General features: G+C 42.4%; 1 protein-coding gene across 1 annotated transcript in view; it reads right to left on the minus strand.

Moving 5' to 3' along the window:
• znf827 (zinc finger protein 827) overlaps positions 1-24,385 on the minus strand; it is a 76,590-nt gene that overhangs the window by 22,344 nt on the left and 29,861 nt on the right. Inside the window, exons 5-8 of the mRNA XM_080463341.1 lie at positions 17,719-17,997; positions 5,666-5,908; positions 756-810; positions 515-615 (exon numbers count right to left, since the gene is read on the minus strand). Of these exons, the coding sequence (XP_080319467.1) occupies positions 515-615; positions 756-810; positions 5,666-5,908; positions 17,719-17,997 (678 nt within the window). The remainder of the gene's footprint in view (positions 1-514; positions 616-755; positions 811-5,665; positions 5,909-17,718; positions 17,998-24,385) is intronic.

Raw genomic sequence — 24,385 nt, forward strand, 5'->3', positions numbered from 1 at the left:
TTGTGTGCACACAGAGCATGTGTATGCATAATGAGCATCTCTGCATAATCAATTATTTCTCAGAGCAACAGTGAGAATAACATGGTGATTCTGATACTTTTCTTTGGAGACACTCGTCTATGAATGATGCAGTGTTACTGACTGTTGGCAGTAAATTTCGTCCCGGTTTTCTCAAACTCCTGAAGACTTTGATGATCTACTTTTTCTCTGTTGTGTAAAATATCGTGCAGCAACAAAAAGACTCTTGAACATTTCAAGATTAGTTAGTGAGCTTCCCAAAGATGATCAGTTTAAAAAAAAATATATATCTGATTCAACTGTCAAACCAGCTGCCGATTTATTTTCTGTCAACCACTAAAATCAATTACTCGACTATCTATTCTAACTGGAAAAGAGACGCTACAAGCAGATGATACCCGTCCAACTTTTGCCTGACCTACGACTGTTATTGATTCGCCCGTGTTCCTCCTGTGCTATATCTCTGACTCTGTGTGTGTGTGTGTATGTGTCTTACCGTGGAATGCTACCCTGGTAGAGGAGCTGGCCTCTGCGGGGGAAGTGCTCTTGGAGCGCGAGTTAAAGGGTGATTGTCTGAAGCACTCGTCCAGGAACGGACTGAAACAGAGACAGGAGGAACCACAATGACTCTTACAAGCCTGTATATGCTAAAGAGCATGCAGTAAGAGCTACAAATCTAGTTTCCTACAGATCAATAGGATGCTGATGGATTTTCGACACATCAAATTCTGCCTCACCTGTTTATTCCCACCATGTTACTGTCCTTGTGGTTGTTGGCTTTGCTCACTTTTTCTGTAAGAAAAAAAAAGAAGAGAAAAACAATACTCATCAATTGAAAACATTAATTAATATATTACCATTCATTACAGTATCCATTCTAATCTGACTGCAGAAGCCAGTCTGAGGTCTTGTAATCACGTCAATATTTCAATAATGATTATTACCACTGATGGAGACCTGACCAGCTCCATCACATTCGAGCCGCGAGAGGCCACGAGAGTCTCCAAAACAACTGAATATGAAGAACTTTTGTCAAACTACTGTTTGGAAAAGCAACAGTAAAACATTATGTTAAAGTTTACTGGAAGACAAGAGATATTTGCAAGCAACTGTCAGTGTGGGATCACTTTATAATGATCTGTAAAACTTCCCAAAAGTTATCGATCATTGTCTGAAACAGGGGATGGTGCAGATCTCGGACTAGTGCATCTTTTTGCTAAAGGTTTGCTAAAGGGTAAAGGTTTGCCATGCCAGCAGTGAAAGTCTCTCCAGTGGATCTGCTGCCCAACAACGTCAATCTGAATGAGAAAAAAAGAAAAACTGCATGGCTGACTAGATGTTTCAACCCAGATGGCACATGTGTGCTGGAATATGGCCGTGCTTATACATGTTAAATCTTCATGGAGAAATTCGGTAAGAATTCTGACAGATACTGCAATTGCACTTTTTGTTTTATTTTTTTATTTCAATATGTTCACCTGTCAAGCTGAAATTTCACAGTATCGTCTGAATTACTCAAACAAGTATTTATCATGTTTTGCTTAATTCACAGTAACAATATTCAGTGCAACTATAAGTGAAATAAGTAAATAAAAATAGATAAATGACATTCACCTTCAAGTAAACAAAAATGATTTGAGTTGGATTTAGAAAGTAAACAATACCGAAAAAGCTTCATTAAATATTTCACATATCAAAGTAACACTATAAGAACGGACAGCACATTTTCTTTCCTTTATGTGGAATTATTCTACAGAATGATTAAGCCCCTCTCCATGAGGGACATGACATATTCATCATTATTCTTGTGTGTTGTGGATAGTTATGAAAGGCATCTGCATTACTCAGAGTGTCAATGAGACGTCACAGTTCAAACTCTGTAGCTACACAGGGTATTCGCTTTCCCACATTCAGGCTGCACCCAAATCTAAACCAAAAACTCAACAAAGTCGACCTAAATACAGCTGGTGATGTTTTTAAAATGCTGGCGAGATTTTGTCTTGCTTTGTCACGAAGCTTTGCCACTTAAAGATGGAAGCTGAAGTAATCACCCAAAATCGTTCAAAATTGATCTTTTAAATGTTAGAAAACTTCATGTGTTTTAGGGTGGAAGTATTGATATGCATGCACTTTGATTCTATAAGTTTAATTTACAAGCGTTCATTTAGTTCTTTACATTAACTGTAGCTCCATTAGCTCCCACTGTCATTGATCGTTAAATAAAAATTTGGCTTTAATGATTAAAAGTTGCCCATTCCTGCTTTTGGGCCACTCATTAAACTACTTTGTAGTTTAAAGATACTTTAGCACTTGGATATGGTTCACTTTTGTGATTTCTTTTCTTTCTTTTTTTAGAATTAGCAACTTTAAACAACATTTTAGGCCATGTACTGACGATGAACTCTATTAGAGATCAGAAAACTGACCCAAATAAGACGTATTTTACCATATATAGTTTAGACTTTGGATTAATTTCCCAGATCTTCTATTAAAAAATAGAAAAAGTGCCACATCTTGTACACTATTGAGTGTCACTGTCCAATCAATATAATGTGACTGTCATCTGCAAAAAGCCGACCATAAAGATGACTTACTACACACAGTGGCATATGTTTAAAAATTGATGTGCTGTCTTGTACTACTTTTATGAGCATGACGCATATGATCAAATATGCTGGCAGATTTTTACAAGTTTTCCCCAAAACTGTTGGCATTAGAGGTTAAAAGTATTAATCAGCCAGTCTCGCTGTCAGTGGAGATGCTTTGCCAATGTAGAAGGCCCACAAACACAACAGTGTTTCTGTTATCACGAGAATCCAAGCAGGTGTAATGCGTGCTCATCCTTTTCACAAATTCCTGAAATCCAACACAAGCAGCATCTCTCTCAATGTTTGAAACAGTCGTCTGTTTTTTATGTGACTGGCGTCACTTACGTCAGAAAAAAAAAAGAAGGAAGCAACCTACAAAATATAATCACTTGCTAGATTAAAAGAATGAATGCAGAACATTAGGAAACATTTTACACCGAGCACTACGGGCTTCATAGAGGCGTGACCGTTATTAAATCACGGCCACTGAAAATTTGCCTTAAGTGAGGATTTCTCCTAAAGCCCTTTCATTTGCCATCGCACGCATCTCATGTTTGAATTCAAGGTGTTTTGAGCACACGCAAAATGTTGGTTAAAATTAATTTAACACTGCAGCATATGTTCATTTAAGCATTTCAGTGTATTGCTTGGGAACACTTTCTTTAACTTTTACATTTAACAATGCAATCCAAAAGCCTCAGGAGTTGAATCAGACCCTCAACAGGTGACATGTCATATTGTTGTTGACCATAGAAGAGGCTGTGTGCCTCCCACCAAAAATACTAAGCCTAGAACGAAAACTACCACTTTTCTGATGGGGGTTGACAACATAGTTTGTCTGTTGATACATCAACTGAGCAGAGTTGATTTTGCCTCATCAACAGAAGACGATTAGACCAACACTGACTTCCAAAGCCGTTTTCATATTGAACTGGAGAAGAGCTGATTTCAACTTGTCCCCGGTGGGTGTTGGGTTTGTGTGAATGTGTTCAATCGGCATGGGGAGCAGGGTCAGCTGACTTGTTGATCTTCTGGAGTCGGTATCGGGTCAGACTCTGATTAGCGGCTACACGAGCAGCGGACATGCTAAACATTGACCCGGCTCGATCACGTTGCATTATTATAATGCCTGCATCTCCTATGATTTAAACTCGGGTCAGCCAGTCACAGACTCATTCCCTTTAAAAGTTGGTTTAATAAGTGAATAAATACATTTAAATAACACCACAGAAATGCAGGTTTGAATAACATGGATTACTTCCTCCAAATTATACATTTAGGCTGAGCCAACAATGCAGCTAACAGAAACTGGTATTTATTTGCACATTTATTTTCAAAGGAAGTTGACCGAAAAAATTAATAAATAAAACAAAAACCTGCAGCTTATGCTGCTGTTGAGTATAATTCAGTTAATCTACAAGCTGATGAGGTGAAAGTAAAACAACTACCGTACTTTGAACTCTTTGAAAAAAAAGATACACTGAATAAATTCCTTTATATGTCTGAAATGAACTTGCAAATAATTGTGAAATGGAAAACAGTTACATTTTAAACGTCAGATGAAAGCGTGTTTTAACTGAAAACATAAATTAACCCACAAAAAATGGTGCAATTAACTAATTAAAAAATGTTGCACGATTTCCAGCCCTAACGCAAAGCAAATGGAGCCGGTGTTTCCCAAAAGGTACTGCGAGTTTGGAGGTTTCCACAACTCAATTCTATTCCCAAATAACTGTATGAGATTTCCAAGTGGTAAGTAAAACAAGAATTGTAAAATCAGCCACTGCCTGACCAGCTAATGTGAGCACAGATCATAGGTTTTTATGTATTCAGTAGTAAAGAGCACTACACAAAATGTCTGAGAATGGAGCCATATGTGCGAGTTTCAAGGCGATGTACTGAAGTGAATTTCAAAGCTGCAATCATCTCAGTGTTCAGAGCGACCTTGCTACTGATGTGTCTCTGAGGTCCTACTGCTCTGGGTAATTCATATTGATTGCTCATTGTGTGACAGCAGCCCACTCTGTTCCTGTCCCCCTCACATTCAAATCCACTTCTAAGGGGGCAGTTGCGGCTGTTGCCAGGCTAGCGATGCCCTGGCCTCCCTGGGTGGGCAATACTGTGTACCCTCGCTGCCCTCGCTACCCTCCTTATCCTGTGTAACTGCGCCCCCCCCTTTTTCTTAGCTGCAGCCCACCACCACTACCACCCGCCCTGCCCAAAACACCCCACTCCGTCACACTGCTCGCCAAGGACAGAGGTCTCTTTCCACGTTGCCATGGAGATGCCGCACGGGAGAAATGTAAAGGGAGGGAGGAGGGGGAAGGAAGGGAAGTGCAGGGGGGTGGGGAGGTAGGGGGGTGTGTGCAGCCAAGTGTGCTTGAGCCGGCATGTCTGAAAACGAGTCGAGGGAGAGAGAGAGAGAGAATGAGAGAAAGGAGGGAGGGGGGCATTTGTGCAGACACCACTCCCCAAGGGGCCTTGTGTGAGTGTGTAAAGGTGTGCATGCAAGACTGTGTGGGAAAGAACGATTGTCAATGTGTGAATTTGTGAATATGTGTGACAGCAAGACAAGGAGAAGAAGAAGGAAAAAAAAAAAAAGACATTTCTACACAAGCTTGTTTTTCTATATGGTATAACAGCAAAGCAATCAGTTGCTGGATTGAGCTGGGGTCATTAACCAGGACTACAAAGCCTGACCCCCCCCCCACACACACACACTTCTTCTCTGGGGGCCGATGGATACACCTCAAAGCTCTGTCTTAATCTAGCAATACAAACAGCTGTCGGCTGCTTCAATGTCACTTTCATGGCCATACAGGTAAAAAAAAAAAGGGAGATGTCATTACACGGTATGTATCCTTGACTTTACTACAGAGCCACCAGAGGATGGGAATGGAAACATGTAGGTTTTATAGTCAAGTATCACAAACTGTCCAAGGTTTACATTGTCGCGCTGTGGAGGAGGTAAAAAAGAAGACTTGAGTCTCTGCTGTGTGAGCTGGTGTTGTGGAGTTGCAGTGAGTGACAGTTGGTGTGTGTGACCGGGAGGAACGTACCTGACAATTTGAACAATAGTTCAGAGGCCATTTTGACCGATATGTCTTGAGAGAAGAGATCTTTCTGGGGGCAGGCCAATGTCTCGGGGAGGTTACTCATTGGCTCAGTCTTCTCACTTGCCCCTAAAGTGCTGAAGGCCAGCAGGCGGGAGACAGGTGGGGTGAGTTCTGCAGGGGGTGGGTCCACCTCCATGGGCTCTGCCTTTACTTTCACCTTCTGGTACTGGGCATCTTTGTTGTTCTCTGCAGGAAACAATTCAAGAAAAAGACAATTACTGTTTAGATTTTCATATAAGAGTCACAAACCAGTTCCCACAGATCACTAACCAGAACTGTAATATGTCATTTGACAGATGCAGGTACCAGGTGCTTTTCTGATCAATTAAAAGTCAAAACAAAGTTGACTTATGGCCTCTCCTCTCATCTCAGATGGCTACCAATCAATTTTTATATGAAAATAAAGTCCATTTAAATTCTGTCAGATATATTTTAATTTGATGATCTAAAAGGTCGATCAGCCAAATTATTTTAGAGTCAACTCATTTCACATCTACCAATAAATCTTAATTAAAAGACTTAATGGTGCAAATTCAGAATTTTTACTTTCTCTACAATAACATCTTAAACCCAGATATTGCATTTCAATGTTTTTCCATTGAACCTGGTTTATTCAATTGAATACTTCTTACACGAGTCACTATATATGAATAATGCTGGTTGTTTGGACTGTACTTTGTTTACTGAACTAAACTTTAAAATCGTTTTTCAATCACTCAGTTCACTTTATTTACATATGAAAAAAAGCAAAGATAAATTGCAGCCTTATAAAAAGTGCAACGGAAGTGTGTTGAATGATAATTGAATTTGCAGTGCCTCACAAAAGTACGAACTTCAACATTAAACACCTTATTTAGACCACACATGCACAAGAACGGCACGCTTGATAATTCCACACAATTTTCGTAAATGTTTGAATTACAGTTATTAGTATTAGATTCCATGGGCTTCATAAAAAATAGTAAAATATGCTGGAATCTGTAAAAGCCACCTCCTACGAACCCTTCATGACAGAATGATTTGAGGGGTTTTATCTGAGGTGTTTTTCACTTATATTTACAAGTCACACACTCCCAGAAAATACTTTAAAAAAAACAACTTTAAGTCCTGACCACAGGATGATAAGCCTTGGGCTGGGCTAAAGTACATTTCTTTATCTTTCACTGATATTAAAATGTACAAACTAAACTAACATGATTATACAGCTATCTCAGCTTAACATAAAGCAGCAAAAAACACTGTTTGGTGATCACTTGCATGTGCAAGTAAATGAAAGCGTCCTGCGTGCATGGCTAAAGACGCTGTATGAATGGAATCAAATCTAAAATGAGAAAATCCACACAACGGTAAAGCTGAGCTGAGCTGGTTTGCTTCTAGCTGTGTTGTTATTAGGTCGAGAGGGCATTGGGAGGTTACGCTGTCGCATGGGGAGAGCTCCAGTAGTTCATACAGGTTCACTGAAGCAAACAGGAGGGACAGTATAGTACATTAAACGTCAACTGAGGCATATGACTGTGTTTACCATAATGAGAGATCGGTAAGAAACCAAAAACTTTATTACACCACGTAAACAACTTAAAACGGCTTAAAAACAGTCGAGATGTTTGCTGTTAGAAATGTCCTGATCTGATCTGTAGCCTCAAACTCTGCCTCTTCTTCGTCTACGGACATTAAACAAAATGATCCTTGCTCATGGAAAATACTGAATTCTTTTTTCTTTTTTTTTTGTTGAAGAAACTCTGGTGAAAATCGCTCTATTCAGATGAAGACTACTTGACTTGTCAAGAAATGGTCTTCCACTTGCCTCGATGGCAAGATTTAGTAGATTAAATGTAGGTCTTTCTCATTGCCCATCTGCACGATGCAGAGGGAAAAAAGGACCCAGAGCCGAAAAGGAAAAAATCTGAGTGAGCCTTCATCCAGCATGAGTATTTTCAAGTTGGCTGATCTTTGACCAGAGTGGTGGTGGGAGGCAGCGTCCCAGTGTGACGACAAACAGCAGCAAGACAAAGCAGTGGGGTTGATACAGCGCCGCTGACATGGCGACTCAGCACGATTATGGGATATATGAATTTGGCAGGCCATCGGGTGAAGTGGGAGGGGCCGGCAGAGGTTAGAGGAGGAGGGAGGGAGGGGGAGAGATACAAGACTGTAACCCTACGCTAACCCTGCCACACACCCCTCCCCTTACATTCTCTGCTTGTCTGCTCAACAAGGCCAACATGAGACACAAAGGACGAACCTACAGTACACTGCATACTCGTCAGAGTACTTATGGAATCACTGCGTTTATGTGAATGGATTAAAGTGCAGGCAGCCCTTTGCCTCCTCCCCGAGGTCCAGGTGCTCAGTTTATTGGTAGCAGCCAGCATGGGGGGACACCGACAACCATCAGATCCACTAATCCCTTAATCAGGTGGCCAGAGTTGGCCAAGAGTAAACCGAAGAGTGGCTGCTGATGGCGGAGCAGGAGGAGGAGGAGGCAAAAAGAGGGTGGAGGGATAGGGGCACCGCACTGTAAGGGTCAACCAAGGGACACATGATATTCCATCATTGGATCGCCACCCTGACGGCACAGGCTGAGACGACTGCGGCACTGCGAAAACACACCAAAACACGTGCGTGCAGCAAAGTATCCTATATGTACTTGAACTCCCAGCACGGGAATGAAGATGCGTACTTCCCAAAGAGCCATTACTGGGTGTTCACGTGACAAGACAGAAAATATTTGATCGTAAACACTCCCAAGACCACACTGGAAGCTTCACATCACAGCAGGACAGATGAAAAGTCTACCTGTCACAAAATAAAAAATGAAAATATGGCCATACTCCCACACTGATAATGGCTGTGGCTTTTTGGTTGGGGTCATGACCTAATGTTCCAAAGCCATAAAAGCAGCCCTCAGTCTGTCTGAATCCAGTGTGTGTGTGTGTGTGTGTGTAAAAGCCTCCTCTGTGATACACCAACTGCCATTAGGCCACAGATTCAGGTCTAGAAAACTGTTTGTGTGTGAAGAATGTCAAACTCTCGCCCAATAAATATCATAGTTTTATGTTTATGTCTTACCAGGATAACCAACTAAGAAGTACAAAAACGGAATATGTTTCATGATTTATGGCAAATAAATAGATTCACACTTCGGGTTATTAAGTATGTGTGCTTCTCCAGCTATTAAAGGTGAATTGTTTACCACATAACAATACTACACAGTGACGGCACACATGGGAGACATTTCTGTGGCCACGTTTGAGAAATATTAAAAGCCAGAGAACTGACTTCTAAAATATTATTTCATTACAGGTAATCGAGTATTAATCTAATTAAAAACTGAAGAAAAAAAAAGCAGAGCATTCTCTGTAGAGTTCAGCTGAATCTTATCTGAAGATTAGATTTCCACAGGTCCGGATCGACACAACAGTCCAAATGAACCAGCAGTACCACTGTTTAATTAACTTAGGCAATTTTCAATTTCAGGATTAATATTTTAAGAATGGAGCTATGCTAACTACTAAAATTAGTCTGTCACTTTTGGAATATGCTGACCCACAAAGTGTTTTTCAAGTGCGGGACGCTTTAGCGCACCTTTCTTTTTAAAACATGACCATACTCTTTAAATTGGGGAAATGTTCAGTGTTTAACCATTTTTTATGCAAGTGGCCATATTTGGTGATCTGTGCATCTCTTGTTTTCTTGTCTTGCAATGGTCAAATAAAAGAAATATTGTAAAAGATAGTTGTGCTAAGTACTTAGATGTTATTTCTTATAAATGCATTAACATCCATCGTATAGTTCATCCTCTATTCTCAGTTAATGCACCTGCTTGTAAAACTTCATGATTGCTAAAGCAAATAAAAAAAAAAAAATGTTCACAATGTATTCTTGATTACATTTGATTTCTGTCCGTTTTACACTTTCCAACACATTTGATTGTCTAATTGGTATATAATGCATCTTATTACTGCTTGACTGTCACCTCAAAGTTTAAGTTTTAAATTTACACAGTTCTAGTGAGCTTCCTCTAAAGGGTTAGAGCTCTGTTGTATGAGATGTGCATGTTTAAAAAGATAAATCCAATTCTAAAGATGTTTAAACAGCAAGCATTGGCTCCCGTTTTGTCAAAGAACTATGATTGTCAGAAGAGTCCCACTTCTTCACAAACTGCTGTTAAAAAGTAATACCCAGTAGCGATGTAAAGAGGTTAACATACTCTCACTTAAACAGATACTGAAGTTCAGTATGGGTCATTTTCTAGGTGGTTGAAATGTGTTTTGTTGCTGACTTCAACCAGAGCAGTAATTTGCTTAACCTAAGTGCTGGTACAGCTGAGCTGCTCTGGCTTCCATTTATTGCATACAGTAGACTGCACCTCATACAACCCCACGTCCCAAAAATGCAAGCTGCTCATCTTTGTTTAGACAAATTCATGTGGGTCCCATTTGTGAAGGACAGTGTGGAATTCAGCAACAATGATCTGTCTGGACTAAGTAGGTCAAAACTTCTCAAATGTGATTCACCGGCCATGTAAAAGACTGCAAATAAAGGCTGATACCAACTCTATTAGGGATGCAATAACAGCTGTGCCGCACAAATTTCTAATGCGAGTGAATTTGGTCTGGTGTTCCTTGTTATTTTAGATGCCTTGTACATACCTTGTTCCGTCTTACACAGCACTACTCAAGTTTTGAGTCCGACTGAAAGTGACTGGGGTTTGTGTGATGTTCTGTTTTTAGTGATCAACTTTGACCTCAGGTGTCTACTTGAATCTGTGCGGACCCGACAGCCTGCGTTGCAGAGAGTTTACAGTAGGACGGTGCACACCGAGCACAGAATGGTAATTACACTTGGACATAAACAGCCACATACCATTAGTGATTTAATGCATGCAAAGTCAATTCAGTGTCCCACTTTGATGCATCACGAGCGTAGAACCTGAAACTTGGGAGTGACGGGCGGTGAGAGACGGAGGGAGAGGCAGCGAGGAAGGGTAAAGACATGGAAAAATTGTCAAACAGTGGCAGGGAAAGAACACCCGAGGGTAAGATAGAGGAGAAGAAAGCAGAATGAGAAAGAGGAGCTGGGGGAGGACAGAAGGATGAGGAATGGCTGGAGCCTAAATGACAACCTCTCCACCTCTCCCCCTCCCGTTATCCTAGTCTACCCTTCTTCCCTGCTCTGTTATTCCACATCTCTCTCCATCCCTGCCCCCCATCCCTCGCTCTCTCAATCTCTCTATTCTCCTGCTCTCTAGCCGACCTGCTCAGACAGGGGTGAAGAGTTCAGGCGCTTCAAAGGCTGCAGTGTGGAGACTGCATGTCATGTGGGAGCCACAGCAGCCTCGCCTGCAGACTTCACAGACAGCTGCTGCTACAATTGATCCTCGACCAGCTCGCGCTCAGTGGTTCAGCCTTCCAACGGCTGCAAACTGCAGCTACATCTGACTCTGGAGCAGTGAGCTTGATAAAACAGCCCATTAAGGAGCCCGATACGGTCCTTATGAAGTGATCCTAAACAAAATAACATTGGGAACGAGCCAGCGCTAATCCAAGGCTACTAACGCTTGATCATATGAGGTCAGCGTGAAAGGTTGGCGGGTGATTGCCTCTGTAATTCTGTCAATCACACCAGCATATAGCACACGGCAGCTTGGAAACAAACACGTATAATGAGGGGTAAAAGGAATCAACTCTGCATTTCTGTAAACAAGAACTATAGGCAGGGACGAGGAGCCAATGAGACGGGGTGTGGAGGTACAGGAGGGCGGGAGTAAGAAAGGTCAGCGAGCGGCCACACCGAGGGGGCATGGTGAGGACACTGCTACAGCAGAGTGGAGCTTAATATAAGGTAATACTCTACAGTAATGCCAGTGTTGTGAATTAGAATGGTAAACGGCTTTAACAGCTGTGATAAACTGTAAACAGGGAATCCTTTTATGTGGGAGTGACGATAAGTAACGGGCATTAAATTCACCTCCTGACTAAAAGGGGAAAGAGGATGAATATCGATGATATACAACTGCATTTTTTTGTCAAATAACATTGATTTATATAACCTGATTTACCAAAAGTGTTTCTCCTAAAAATCAAGAAATAATTTTAGATTTTTCATTTTACCCAAATAAAAAAAACAACAACATATATTTGGAGATATTTCATTGACCCACACTACCAGCTCTTCATCCCGTTCTGCTTTTCTGTACGTGAGGATACAATGGTAGAAGGAGCAGTGTAATGACATGTAAGCAGAACAAAAATAAAAAAGAGGTAACAGCATCAAGCTGGTGTATTATTTAAAAAGTGTCCTTTTGAAATAAATTGATGATTTGCTCATTCCACTCGTCAGCGCAAGACATTTGTGGTAGAGGAACAAGTCCTGTCAAAAACAATGAATCTCACTGAAAAGTGAACTTGTAGGAGCTGTAGTGGTGAGCACTCTTGCCTCATAGCAAGGGTGTCCCCGGTTTGAGGACTGGCAGGGCTCGGGGGGGGGGGGGGGGGGGGGGTTCTATGTGGAGTTTGCATGTTTCTATGATCTCTGATGGTACCTCCGTTCCAGCACACTGTGACTCGGAGAAGAATAAAGCGTTATAGAACATGAATAGAAGGAAGTAATGCTAAGGTTTTGTTAGTGATGTCTACCTTCATAAAATATAAATCAACAGCTTTAAAACATTTTTTTGATTGCAAGAGTTATGACTTCTGGGTAAACACAAATATATACGAAAGACATGTTTTTTATGACGACAAGCTAAAATAAAACAAAAAAAAAGCTTGAAATTAAATATATTACGTTTATGTGTAACGAATCTAAAATGAATGAAAATTGCAGGGTTTGAATTAAATAATGAGAAAAATGCTTTGATTTTATTTTTGAGACATTCCTATAAGTGCTAACTAAGATGCACTGAGGTGTGGATTCATTGTGTCTGTCACAATAATCCGCTGTAGTCATTGACAATCTTTATGATTCTCCCCTGAATACTGTGACTGGAACCGTTTGCACGATAATTAAGCGAAAAGAAATGTGTTTTCAATCACAACCACTTTTTCTGCTGGGCTACCAGAAAATGATCACCCCAGTTTTAGACAGCCACTCAGAACCGTCACCTATACCACAAATAGCAGCAGGCACAAGAAGAATCAAGTGGACTATAATATCAAAGGTATTACTTCTATGAGTTTATTAAAAGCAAAAGGAAAAGGCGTATGTGTGAATTAGACTTTGCACTGCTCCTTACAGAAGGCGTCTTTGATGCTTATTATAGAGAACTGAAACATGTGCAACTGTATTTCAAATCTGCTGAATGCTCATCACCATGTGATGCGAGTTTCACTGGGGGGAAAAAATGATGTAAAAAGCAGCAGATTACAGACAGGATTAAAGGAAAAGTGGCTGTAGAGTAGTGGGTTTTAGAATGCAATAATCACAGAAAAGGCAGAAAGATCCTTAAGGAAGAGAATCATGCACAACTAGTGAAAAATGTTGCAATACAATTACACTTTGCACCTCTGCAATATTACATTTGCAGCAATAAATGATAAAGAAAACAATTCCAACAAAACGATTGCCTTTTTGCTTTTAGATATTGAAACAGCAAAGATCTGTGCCTCTTAAACAAACTCAAGTATATTTTGACTGATTTCAATTAATTAACCTTCAGATCCATCGAAGTGAAATCACGGTGAGCTTTCACAAAATATTATTACACTATTATCAGGTGGTATGATGCTGTTGTGTAACATCACATGTCCACAACCTGAAGGAAGCTGCAATACAAAATAAAAGTCAAACTACCGCCATTAATGAACATACTGTCATGTTGTTAGAACAAGGTAGTGTGGAGCAATGAAACAAGCACAGCGTTGTTTTGCAAAGACAGGAGACGTATTTAGTACAAAAGACAGGACACATATTTAGTACAAAAACTTGTCAGAAGAAGAACCTCATATTTGCTGTGAAGCACGGTGGTGGACAAGTGGCAGCTTACAGACACTGATCCCATGACGAATCTTGGGTCACTTCAAAGACAGCTTGTAGATGATGTGAGGACATCTGTCTGAAAACTGAACTGGAGGTTGACCTTCAACAGGTTAATGATCTTAAGTAGCCTAACAAATCCACTAAGGAATGGCTCAGGGAAAAAAATAGAAGTGGAGGGTTGTGGATGATCTAATCAAAGCCCAGATTCAAATCCCATTGAAAGGTTGTGGGAGGATTTGAAGCGGGCAGTACAGGCATGAAAACGCTCAGACAGGAGTGAAGACATTCCTCATGGAAGACTGGTCAAAATTTTCAGCAAAGCAATGTCAGAGACTGGTGGACGATAATGCAAAACGCCTACAAAAAGTTATTTCTGCTCAAGGGGGCAATACTAGCATCTGAGTCAAAGGGTGTACATACTTTTTCCACTGAATTATATCACAACCCTTTGTATTAGTTTCCTTCAGAAAATGATTTACCAAGTTAAAATTTCCTGTTTGGACATAAATCGTCTATATTTACAGATACTGTATACATTTTTTTTTTTTTTTTTTTTAAAAGCCAGTAAGTTTCATTCTACTTGGGTTTTGTCATTTTTTTCATTTCATTGTTTGTATTTCATACCTCAAAATGCTTTGGTTAAATACAGACAATTTACTCTGGAAACGTGTAGAAACGGCAGCATAAATCAGTGTATTGTCACTGTGTTCTGTAAACAATTTTAAGGTCCAACAGTCGACAGTTGTGGCACTCATGTGGAAGTCCTCTAGTAAAACCTAAGAGAACTGACTATCAGGTAACATTTAGTTACCACAAGAACAGCTGTTGGAAATGAACAAACACTTTCTAGCTTCTTCCAATAGTCAGCTAAACGCTTTGCAACACAGACAAAACCAAACTCAGTCATTGACACGAGTGCATCAAATCAGGGATGAGCAAGCTCGGAGATCCAAGGAGTTGTCTATGTTGCTCTGATTCTGCTGAATACATGTGACGACGATGTTGTTTCCTAATCAACAACAATACATTAATAAATGTGATGCTGTCAGTTTGATTCCAAGTCTCGCTGCTCCTTAAGGGTCAAGATTGCTTAATGAAACTTTTATTTGCATGGTAACGAGCACTCTAAAGGGGAGAGGGCCTGCAAGATGTCCTCAGAGAGGGAAGGCCTGTTCCTCAGGAATAGGGAATGAGCTAAGTGAGTACAAAGTGTGATTTCACACCTATAGTGAGGGTGGCTGGATGGTGAGTGGGTGGCACGGCTGTTACCCACACGATGCCAGTCTGCCAGGGCACCACCTAGGGCCCTACACCTCCCCTTCCCCCTCCCTTTCTGTGACGCCATGTTCCCCTTGCCCTGCAACACCAGTGCCCATCTGCTAGGACGCGTTAGCCGCTGGCGCCAGGGACTATTTAGCCTGGCGTAATTAGCCCCCAGACACCAGCAGCCTGGTTTTAAACAGATGTGGGGGAGGTAGCACAAGCAAGGCAACTCAACACGACCAACAAATGTTTGATAAGGAAGGGGGGGGGGGGAAGACAAGAAGTGACCTAGTTAAAGGGATGATGCAACTCACGTTACTGCACAATGGGCAGTAATGATGACAACCCCACTTGCTCTGACTGCCCAATGCCATGGCTGAGGAAGGATGAGCAGCGCAGATTTAATTAGGCTGTGTCCATTTGCTGTACTGACAAACAAGAATGAGGAAAGAAACACTTTAAACAGAAAGACAGCCGTAGTTTCAAGAAACAAAGTGCTCTGCCTAAACTCTCAATGTGTTTTCCCTATTCAAGTATCCTTTCTGGATTATTGTTTGCTGGGACTGACCTTTAACAGGGGACTGTGAGAGGTTACAGTGCAGGTGCCCTTGAACCTTACGACCGTAATCACATGTGACTGTAATGGCAATGACCTTTTCCTGGTTCTTTCCTCTTCTCCTCGCCATCTTTTTCTCCCTCCCTTCCCCCCAGGGTCATTTGAGGGTCCAGACTCTTGTCAAGGCTGTCACTCTAGACGGCCCTCTCCATCTACCGCCCCCACTGTTGCCATGGCGATGGATAGCACTGCGCTCCGAGGACTATGTGAGGGGGCAGAGGGAGCCAGTGGACGGATGAACGCTGCAGCATCTTTCCCTAACCTAGGTCAACCTTGCAGAGCTAGTGTAAGTAATGGGAGGGGATAAATGCTGGCCATGCTGCTTGAAGACCAAATCAGCTGGCAGGATAACATCAGCACGGGGATTGGAGAGAGAAAGTCAAGACAGAGAAAGAGGGAGAACAAGGATGAAACAAAGAAGTAAGTAGAGTCGATGCAGTGAAGGAATTGTACCCCCTCCATCTCTTTCTCTCTCTCCCTCGTCTGTTTACACTCATAGGTCAATATCTCACGTTCGGCTCTCCCGTCTCTGCAAAGTCATAATCATGTCACCTCTATCTTCACAAAAGCACATGCACGCATGCACACACAGACGGGGAAACGTGACCTGGGGGCAGGCGAAAGGAGCAGCACACGTGTAGTACCACAGAGCTCCCAGCCAGCATGAGTCACTCTGAACACCAGTCGACCCACCAGAGAACAATGGCAACCGGTGTGTGAGGTGTGTGAGGTGTCTGTCAAGCAGGCACACATTGGCACAGGACGAAGATCAGCGGATGGAGCAACACCCCACTGCGCCACCATCAGACTACCATACATATTTGTACAAGCGTGTCAAACTGTGAATTTTATGGCTGTGCAAATCTATCGTAATAACAGTTGATTCCTTTTTGTTGCATTTAATAAGGAAATATTGTTCCAGTGGGCCTCCTAAAGAATCTTTATGAGAAAAGAAGTACTGTTCTCCATACATACATTCTAAATATTAAGAGGGATATGATATAGGCAGAAAAGCTCAATACTTTACACTTACACACACTTCATTCTATTTCATTCTTGATTGCCTGAAAGAAACTCTCCAACATCCCACAGTGAACAAACACCTCTACAAAGCACACCCAAACTACACCTAATGTTTAGTAATGATCCGGCAAGAAATCCCTCAAAAAAGCCCCTGCTTGAAAACTTCAGCCTGCAGTGACAAAGAAACTCTATCATAAGGTAGAAACAATATCATTTTCACAGTGCAGCAGCACACACATTATACTGCAAAATAAGGAATGAGGTTTGAGTCCCTGCCTGAGGACTTGTTACCAACAATCTGCTGAGTTCAAACCGCAAGCCGTAAAGGCTAAATCATGCTGCACTGGATGATGTCAGGGTGGTCCACACAGGTTGAGATATGGCACATGTCAAAAATCTTATTCTTAAACTGTCTGACATGGAACAAGGAGCGAGTCGAGGTTGAGTTGTGAGTTCAATAATGCAAGCAGATACAGTACACTGGATGACATTTGTGGGCTTCGCTTTGAGAAGGACACACGAACAGAAAACAATAGACTACACAAAATAAAACTATACTTTGAGCACAAAAGTTGTAATAACTTGATGCACACAAGAGCAGAAAAATCAGCAGGAAAGTGTCAAGAGGAGTGGCATCAATACCATTACATGGAGAGGTTTCACAGCTGCCAACCAGAGCTGAAGCTTGAGGGAAACAAACTATTTCACCACAAACTTTTTTTTAAAATCCCACACAGGTGCTATTTACTCGGCTCTGAAAGTGCCCAGGTTTGGTATGGTAGCAGACCTATAGAGTCGTTTTATAGAGATCAGTGTCATAACTTTTGACCTATGGCTAACCTCCCATGCTCATCTGAAACTCAAGACGCTGACCAGACATACTGATATCAATATCACAGTGCACGACCTGTTCTTTTCCCCGAAATACTTATAGAGTTGAAAATATTCTTGAGTAAAGTTTCACACAATAGTGTGCATAGTATTTTCAAACTATTGATTCAGTGTTGTGCATTAAACAGGCAAAATTCCCTGTTGCACCAGTAAATCTGAAAAAGAAAATATCAATTGCATTTGCCCCATATCGTACAAAAATCTATAGACATGCACACCCTACCTGAAAGCTTAATCAGCAGTTCAGAGGCGACCTTAACGTTGATATCCTGGCTCAGCAAAGTGTTTTTAGCCATGGGGCTTCCTTCCCTTGGTTTCAGTGGCCCTGGGCGCTCCGAGGCTGCTGCAGCCACCGTTGGCCCGTCCTGGCAGAAAGTCGTAGGGAAGCTTTGCTGAGCCTGGCTCTGGGACTGGGAGGATGGTCTAGGACTGAGTGCTTCCTCCACTTTTGGCTCTTCCTTCAGGTGGAATGGAGACTTGAGTGTCTCCCTCTGGTTGGCCGCTGCAGGCAAAAAAGATAGACAAGATCAAGGGACTGAGGATGATCAAATGAACACGGGTTATGAACAAGCAAGTCAGGTTTGCTGGGCCTTCTGAATGGTTAAGTTCAACTAAACTAACAAAGAGGAGGCCTCATTGAGGGGTTGCATCATAGAAATATTCATTCCCAGTTAGACGGCAATAAAAGTAGCAACATGAAGCAAGCACCACACATGAACAGAAAAATGCCCCATGGTGTTTTTTTTTACTGTCCTGCTTCAAGTTCTTAAGAGTTTGCAAACTCAAAAGGGCACAACCCCATGATCCTATTTGCTCGTCAGGGTATCCGCACACACACACACACACACACACACACACACACACACACACACACACACACACACACACACACACACACACACACACACACACACACACACACACACACACACACACACACACACACACACACACACACACACACACACACACACACACACACACACACACACACACACACACACACACACACACACACACATTTCCACAGCGGCCGCTTTTTCCCTTCTAAGTGAACCACCCCATCCCAATCATCCGTGCACATTTTATTCGCTGCTCTACGCAACTTCGTCTTCCCTCATCTCCTCTTGCTTCTGACATCGTTTGAATCCCCCTCAGACACAAGGACATAAAATAATTCCAACAGTTCTGTAGAGTGTGATAGCAATCAGCCTAAGCCTTATCTGCCATCTCGGCAGTGTGCAGCCTAGGTTAGGGAGTGAACTGTCACATGGATCCCTCTGCTCTAAAGTCATCTTCAAGAGAAACTGGGCCACATTTAATCCGCCTTAGATGAATAATTAATAATTAGACATGGAGCAACTTCCGATAGCCGCCAAGAAAAGAACAGCAGGGCAAGCGCCTCTCTTTGTGTCTCTCATCACATTCCATTACACTCTGTGCTAAAGTAAAGGTTTACACAGGCTATAGCTTACAAGACTGTTGAAACAAACTTACTTAAAAATACTAAAGTTAAAGAAATATGGTCCGAAATATGTTCTACGGGTCTGTGAAAAGTCAGTGAATACCAGTTTTTTCCAAGACTACAAGCAAATTTGGAACCACTTGTAAGGATGAAGAACAAGATAATACATGACATAACCTGTTTAGTCCGTCATACACACCTGTGTTAATACATTGATAATGTAATAATAGATTTAATGTAACTGCAATGTCTTTTTTAATAACATCTGATATGTTCTCTATGCTCTATTGTGAAAAGAAATGGGACCATTTGATTTTTTAAATGTAAATCATTCTTCATTTATTTACATTTTACAAATCATCCTAACACTTTTAGAAATAAGGTCACAACTTCCAATGATTTTCCTAAAATGATCTTGTAATACCCATGGGGTGGAAAAAACGATTGTTTTAATTATTGGATTTGTGAGGAAAATCCCTTTAGACTGAATGACTGTAGACTGAATATAACGAGGCAGAGTTGACTTAGAATGGGCATGTAGAATCTTATATGTTTAACAATGTTGTTTTCATCTTGCTTGTTTGAATAGTGATTGGGGATTCATTTTCCCTGTGAGGAAAGAAGCAGGGCTTTGTTGCTGGGATGGAGTTCAATATGTGGCAAATCGCATAGGAAAATGATGACAAAATGTGGCAAAGGTTGCTTTCGGTATTTCTGAAATCACCTTAATTAATTCTGAATATATTGTCAGCCCTTTATAGTTTTCTTTCTTCAGAACAGAAGACCTTTGCAATATCATACTACTGAAAGAGTCATTCAGCGCAAAAATGAATTAATTTGCTGACGCTTCAGTTATCACCAGAGTTTATAGATATTATGAGCCACCTCTGTGATCTAAAATAATTAGTAATGGAGAAAATATAAAAATGAAAGTCATTGAAAAATAATTATAGAAATTTTGCTTTCTAGGTTTTTTTTTGAATGCTTATGTTGTTGTGGAACAAACGACTGACACGACCATTGACAGGTGTACAGTTTCTAACTCTCACACATACAAACACACACACAGAGCATGGACATAAGAGAGGCTATCACTCTTGGGCAGACTGCTGTCCAGTCTCCTCTGGCCCCAGCAGAGATCTGCTCCACTCCTCACCCTACCGTCTCACCTAACATCTCTAACCGCCACAGGCCTTCCGCCCCCTGCCCGCCTCATCAATCTGTGCTGGCTCTGGCCTCTCTGATTAATGATGATCTATGCCGGAGGGATACAGAGATCAGGGATGGGTGGGATATGGGGCAAGGAAAGGGGACAGGTGCTTGTGTTCTGACCACCCATGTGATGCCATGATGCCACAGTGCCACACCATGGCGAGCTGGGGCTGCAGTTCAAGAGGGCGACAGGGAAGAGGCTGAGCAGCGGGGGGAAGAGGATGAAGGGGAGTGGGAGTGACCTTCCAGTTCAGGGGCAGTGGCGCAGGGTCGCACACGGCACCAGCTGGAAATGTCACACTGTCAGATGTCAGCGGGCAGGCTAAGTATAACCTGGTCAGCACCTGGAAGGACGTCCTCTAATTAGAAGCGTGTTGGGCCATGTCGGATCAGACAGGGACAGCACACTTGGTCACCGCCTTACAAACACACATAAAAATACACTACCGCATTTTACCGTGCAGCTGAAGACGCATCCGTTTCTTAAACGGGATCTTCATTTTGTGTCGCATATATGCTGTCGTGTGCATCCTGTGTCATACTGCACTTAAACCTTTCGCATTCATGAGACTGCGTGAGCCATAGACAGACACTCAACAAACTTAGATTCTCAAATTCTTTTCCTCTGTGGCCTCACGAGAACAAAAACAACTCCAGGACCTGCACTCACACACAAAGTCACACCACTCCAGTGACCTTTCAGATTGTCGCTATAAATAGAGTGTATTTCCACTCAGAATCTATGTTACAGAGTCCAATGAATTATTTAGTAGCCTAATCCGATGGGCAAGTTTTTTTTTTTTATTCCTCCGTGCTGATGGCTCGAGTACAAAAAAAGCCAGAGCACAAAAACAGGAACAATTCAGCCAACAACACCAAGCTTACACTTCAGCCTTTTGTCTGTCATAGTTTCACAATCACAACAGCATCATGAGCATCCAGTCCCTGGCAGATCATTTTGTGAAGTGAGCAAGGATCTGCGGAGGAGATGGGCATCTCTGGGTGACTGGGCTTCGCGGTGAACATGTTCCCCAGGCCGGTGTCAGCTCCCTGCGCATGACACTCCAAGGCTCTGGTTTGACGATGCTATCAGTTTGTCTCCATGTTATCACAGCCTTCTGACACCTGCCGCCGACGCCACCTCCGCCGCCATTCTCTTGCCCGTTCCACTCCCCCTTCTCGCCACGCTTCTCTCTCGCGCCTCATCCGTCTCACTGCCAGGCGCTTGTCCACTCCACCTCACCTCTCGCTCTGTGGCCAGGGCTGCCGTCAAATAACTTCATTAGCTTTCCACCTCTGTCACGCCGGCCTGCTCCCCCTCTGACAATTGGCTGCTGTTTTCTCCCAGGGAAAAAAAAAAAAGGAAAAAAAGGCACAAGACTACGTGGGGCAGGTTGAGAACCCAACAATAGCTGACAGTGTGCTAGACACTGGACAGTGATACTGATGGCTGCAGTGGGGATGTATGGACCAGAGGTCACACACAAAAGGCCTGCTTGTATCTGTACATGCAGAGCCGGAGAGCTGGCGACACATCGAATTACAGCTAGATGTTCAAAAGAAGAGAAAACTAAAGAAGAGACCTATCCAAGACCCATGGTACTGTTTCACAACAAGAAAAAAGACGTCATCTTTTTCTCTTAAAAGCATGTAATAAACAACTTAGCCTTCACTGTAAGAAAGCAAAATTAAAACTGACCGTATTTCCAAATTTGAAACTATGACAAAAATACAAATATTCCATAGCCAACGTTCAAATCCTGTTTTTGCATCATGTTACTGTCACACAGCATTGCATGCAAGCTTCTCTCCCAGGAAAAAAGAAAGATAAATAAGACAACTGCAGAAGCGTCATGACAGATGCAACACCTCCCACAACCCCCTGCATGCCAATTATTCACACCCAGCCAGGGTCAGGCTCGTTGTGCCTGTGTCACCGCAGCGGGGGGTGGGGGTGGTGTTTGGAGGGTGCGCAGTGCCCACTGTCATTATTAACTCAGGGTCCACTGGGCACAGGGTAGGGGCTGTGCATTTCAAAGTGCCTCAGTGGCTTTCATCTCTGAATCAAAATGTGGATCACACTGGATAGCTAACGGTTGTGTCAGCGTGCAAGGATAAAAATCAAAGGGTATCAGTACAACACTCAATGGAAAGCAGGCTGCCCCAAAAATGATATGCTTATTATGTCAGAGGTCAGGAAGAGTTCGCCGGATTTCTATGCCTGGGGAACTCGATGCAACTCCCTCTTTGCCTCTTACTCCCTCTCGCTCACTTACTGTCACTTTATCTGTCTGTTGTTTTTCTCCCACCCCTTTCTTCCCCTCTGTAGCTTCATATATGCCCCCCCACCGGCCCACCCCTTTTTTCATAGGCCTTGCGGGATCCAGGCACTGAGACAGCAGTGTAAAAGGAGGAGGGATGACCTGCTCGTGTACACACTCAATCTGGGTTGGCAGGGGGGTGAAAAGAAATGGAGTCTAGCGGTCCCAAGAGGAGCTTCCTCACCTCCTCCTCCCTGGCTGCTTTGTGGCATTGGGTAAGTCTCACCAAGATCTGAGCCGGCTTCTCCTCAGTTTCATAACCCTTTTTCCTTAACTCCACCCCCCTACAAAGGGAGAACTTTGTGATCAAAGCAGCAGTATTCATTAAAACCCATCATCATGCATTCAAGTTCAACATCCTCTCGTCCCGTCTTTTTATATCCTTCCCCACTCTCCTTGAATGATGCCCTGACTAAGATGTCCGCCACTTGACACTGGACTGACATTGGAAGGAGCCATCTTGGCTCCTCTGGGAGTTGCCTGGGCTTGATTGTGCAGTCCGGGAGTGAAGTACAACTGGCACCCAGGGGGCATCCATGCGGAGCCGGGGCGTGCGAGATCGAGAGGGAGTTAACTAAGCTGGCCCAGTCCCTGTGCATCCTGGCGGGGTCACAGGATGGCGCTGAGGGCGCTAATCATTTCAGATTATGAATTCCTTTTTAATTATGAATTATGCATAAATTTTTAATTAATCTAATGTTCCCAGGGTTTTTTCCTCCCATCCTCACTCAAGATCTCAATCTAATTACACAGCATTAAGTGGAAGAGTGGCAGTCGTAGCCTCGACCCCGGCGCGCAACCTCGGTCAACCTTTTTCCATCAATCTTGCCATCGTCCCCAAGCTCATCTTTTGATATTTTGCAACATTGTGAAATGCATGTAAACAGGTCCCGGACCTTGAATACCTGAGAACAGCATGTTTCTTAACTTTGTTTAGAAAGTGCAGAATCATTAGGTGGCAAAGCTTGGGAAATTTCCATGTCACGTTGCAAGTTCACCAATTGTAAAAAATACTCAAGGGGCACGACACAGCAGCAGTTTCACAAACTTCGGTTAGTAGTGTAAGTAAAAGTCTCTTGAGTGATTCCTGAGGCTCAACAACATCTTCCATTCTTAGAGAACTATCCATAATTTACATTTGTGTATCTGAACACTTTCAGTTTCTACCCTTTAGCAATAAATTGAATACATTTTGTCACCATTTTGTCCGTCATAATAATGCCTGCACATAAAGAGACTTTCAGCAGGAGCATGAAGCCTAGAGGTTATAATTTGTCGACTCCCCCGACAACTGACAGGATGTGGGTGAGCAAAATTAATCCCTCAACTACTGTCGAGGTGCCCTTGAGCAAATCATTTAGTCCCAAACTGCTTAAGTGGAGATAATCAGTGTCCTGCAGCAGAGGGCTGAAGATGGGCAGTTATCAAGCATCATTTTAAACTAGTCTACAAAAGCAGCACAAACAAAGCCAAATGCCACACTGTTCTTATTTAGGACTGTTAAATAACCTGGAAAATAGTAGATAAATGCAATATGCGGGTCCTGTCTTGACTCCTGTTGGGCAAATGAAGTATATTTCAAAACTGAAGATTGGGTATGTACATACCACCGTACTATGACCTGAAGCAAGACTTTGGAGGAATATACATTGGTGATTCAGTACATCGTCTCTATTCCACTCTGCTGCTAGCACTGACAATGGTGCATTCAGTGATAGATGCACTGCACTTTATCAAAACACACACACTCACTCACAAATCGTGCCATTTAGCAAAGTAATGTTGAGAGTCATTAAACCACAGCGGCAAGTGAAGGAAAAAAAGTGATACAAAAGGCAAAATGTCAAAGTTCTCTAACCCCTTTGTGAGGTATAGTTGGATGCTCTTTGTTA

This window comes from Lipophrys pholis (assembly GCF_963383615.2).
Source record: "Lipophrys pholis genome assembly, chromosome: 5".
NCBI classification, from domain to species: Eukaryota; Metazoa; Chordata; class Actinopteri; order Blenniiformes; family Blenniidae; genus Lipophrys; species Lipophrys pholis.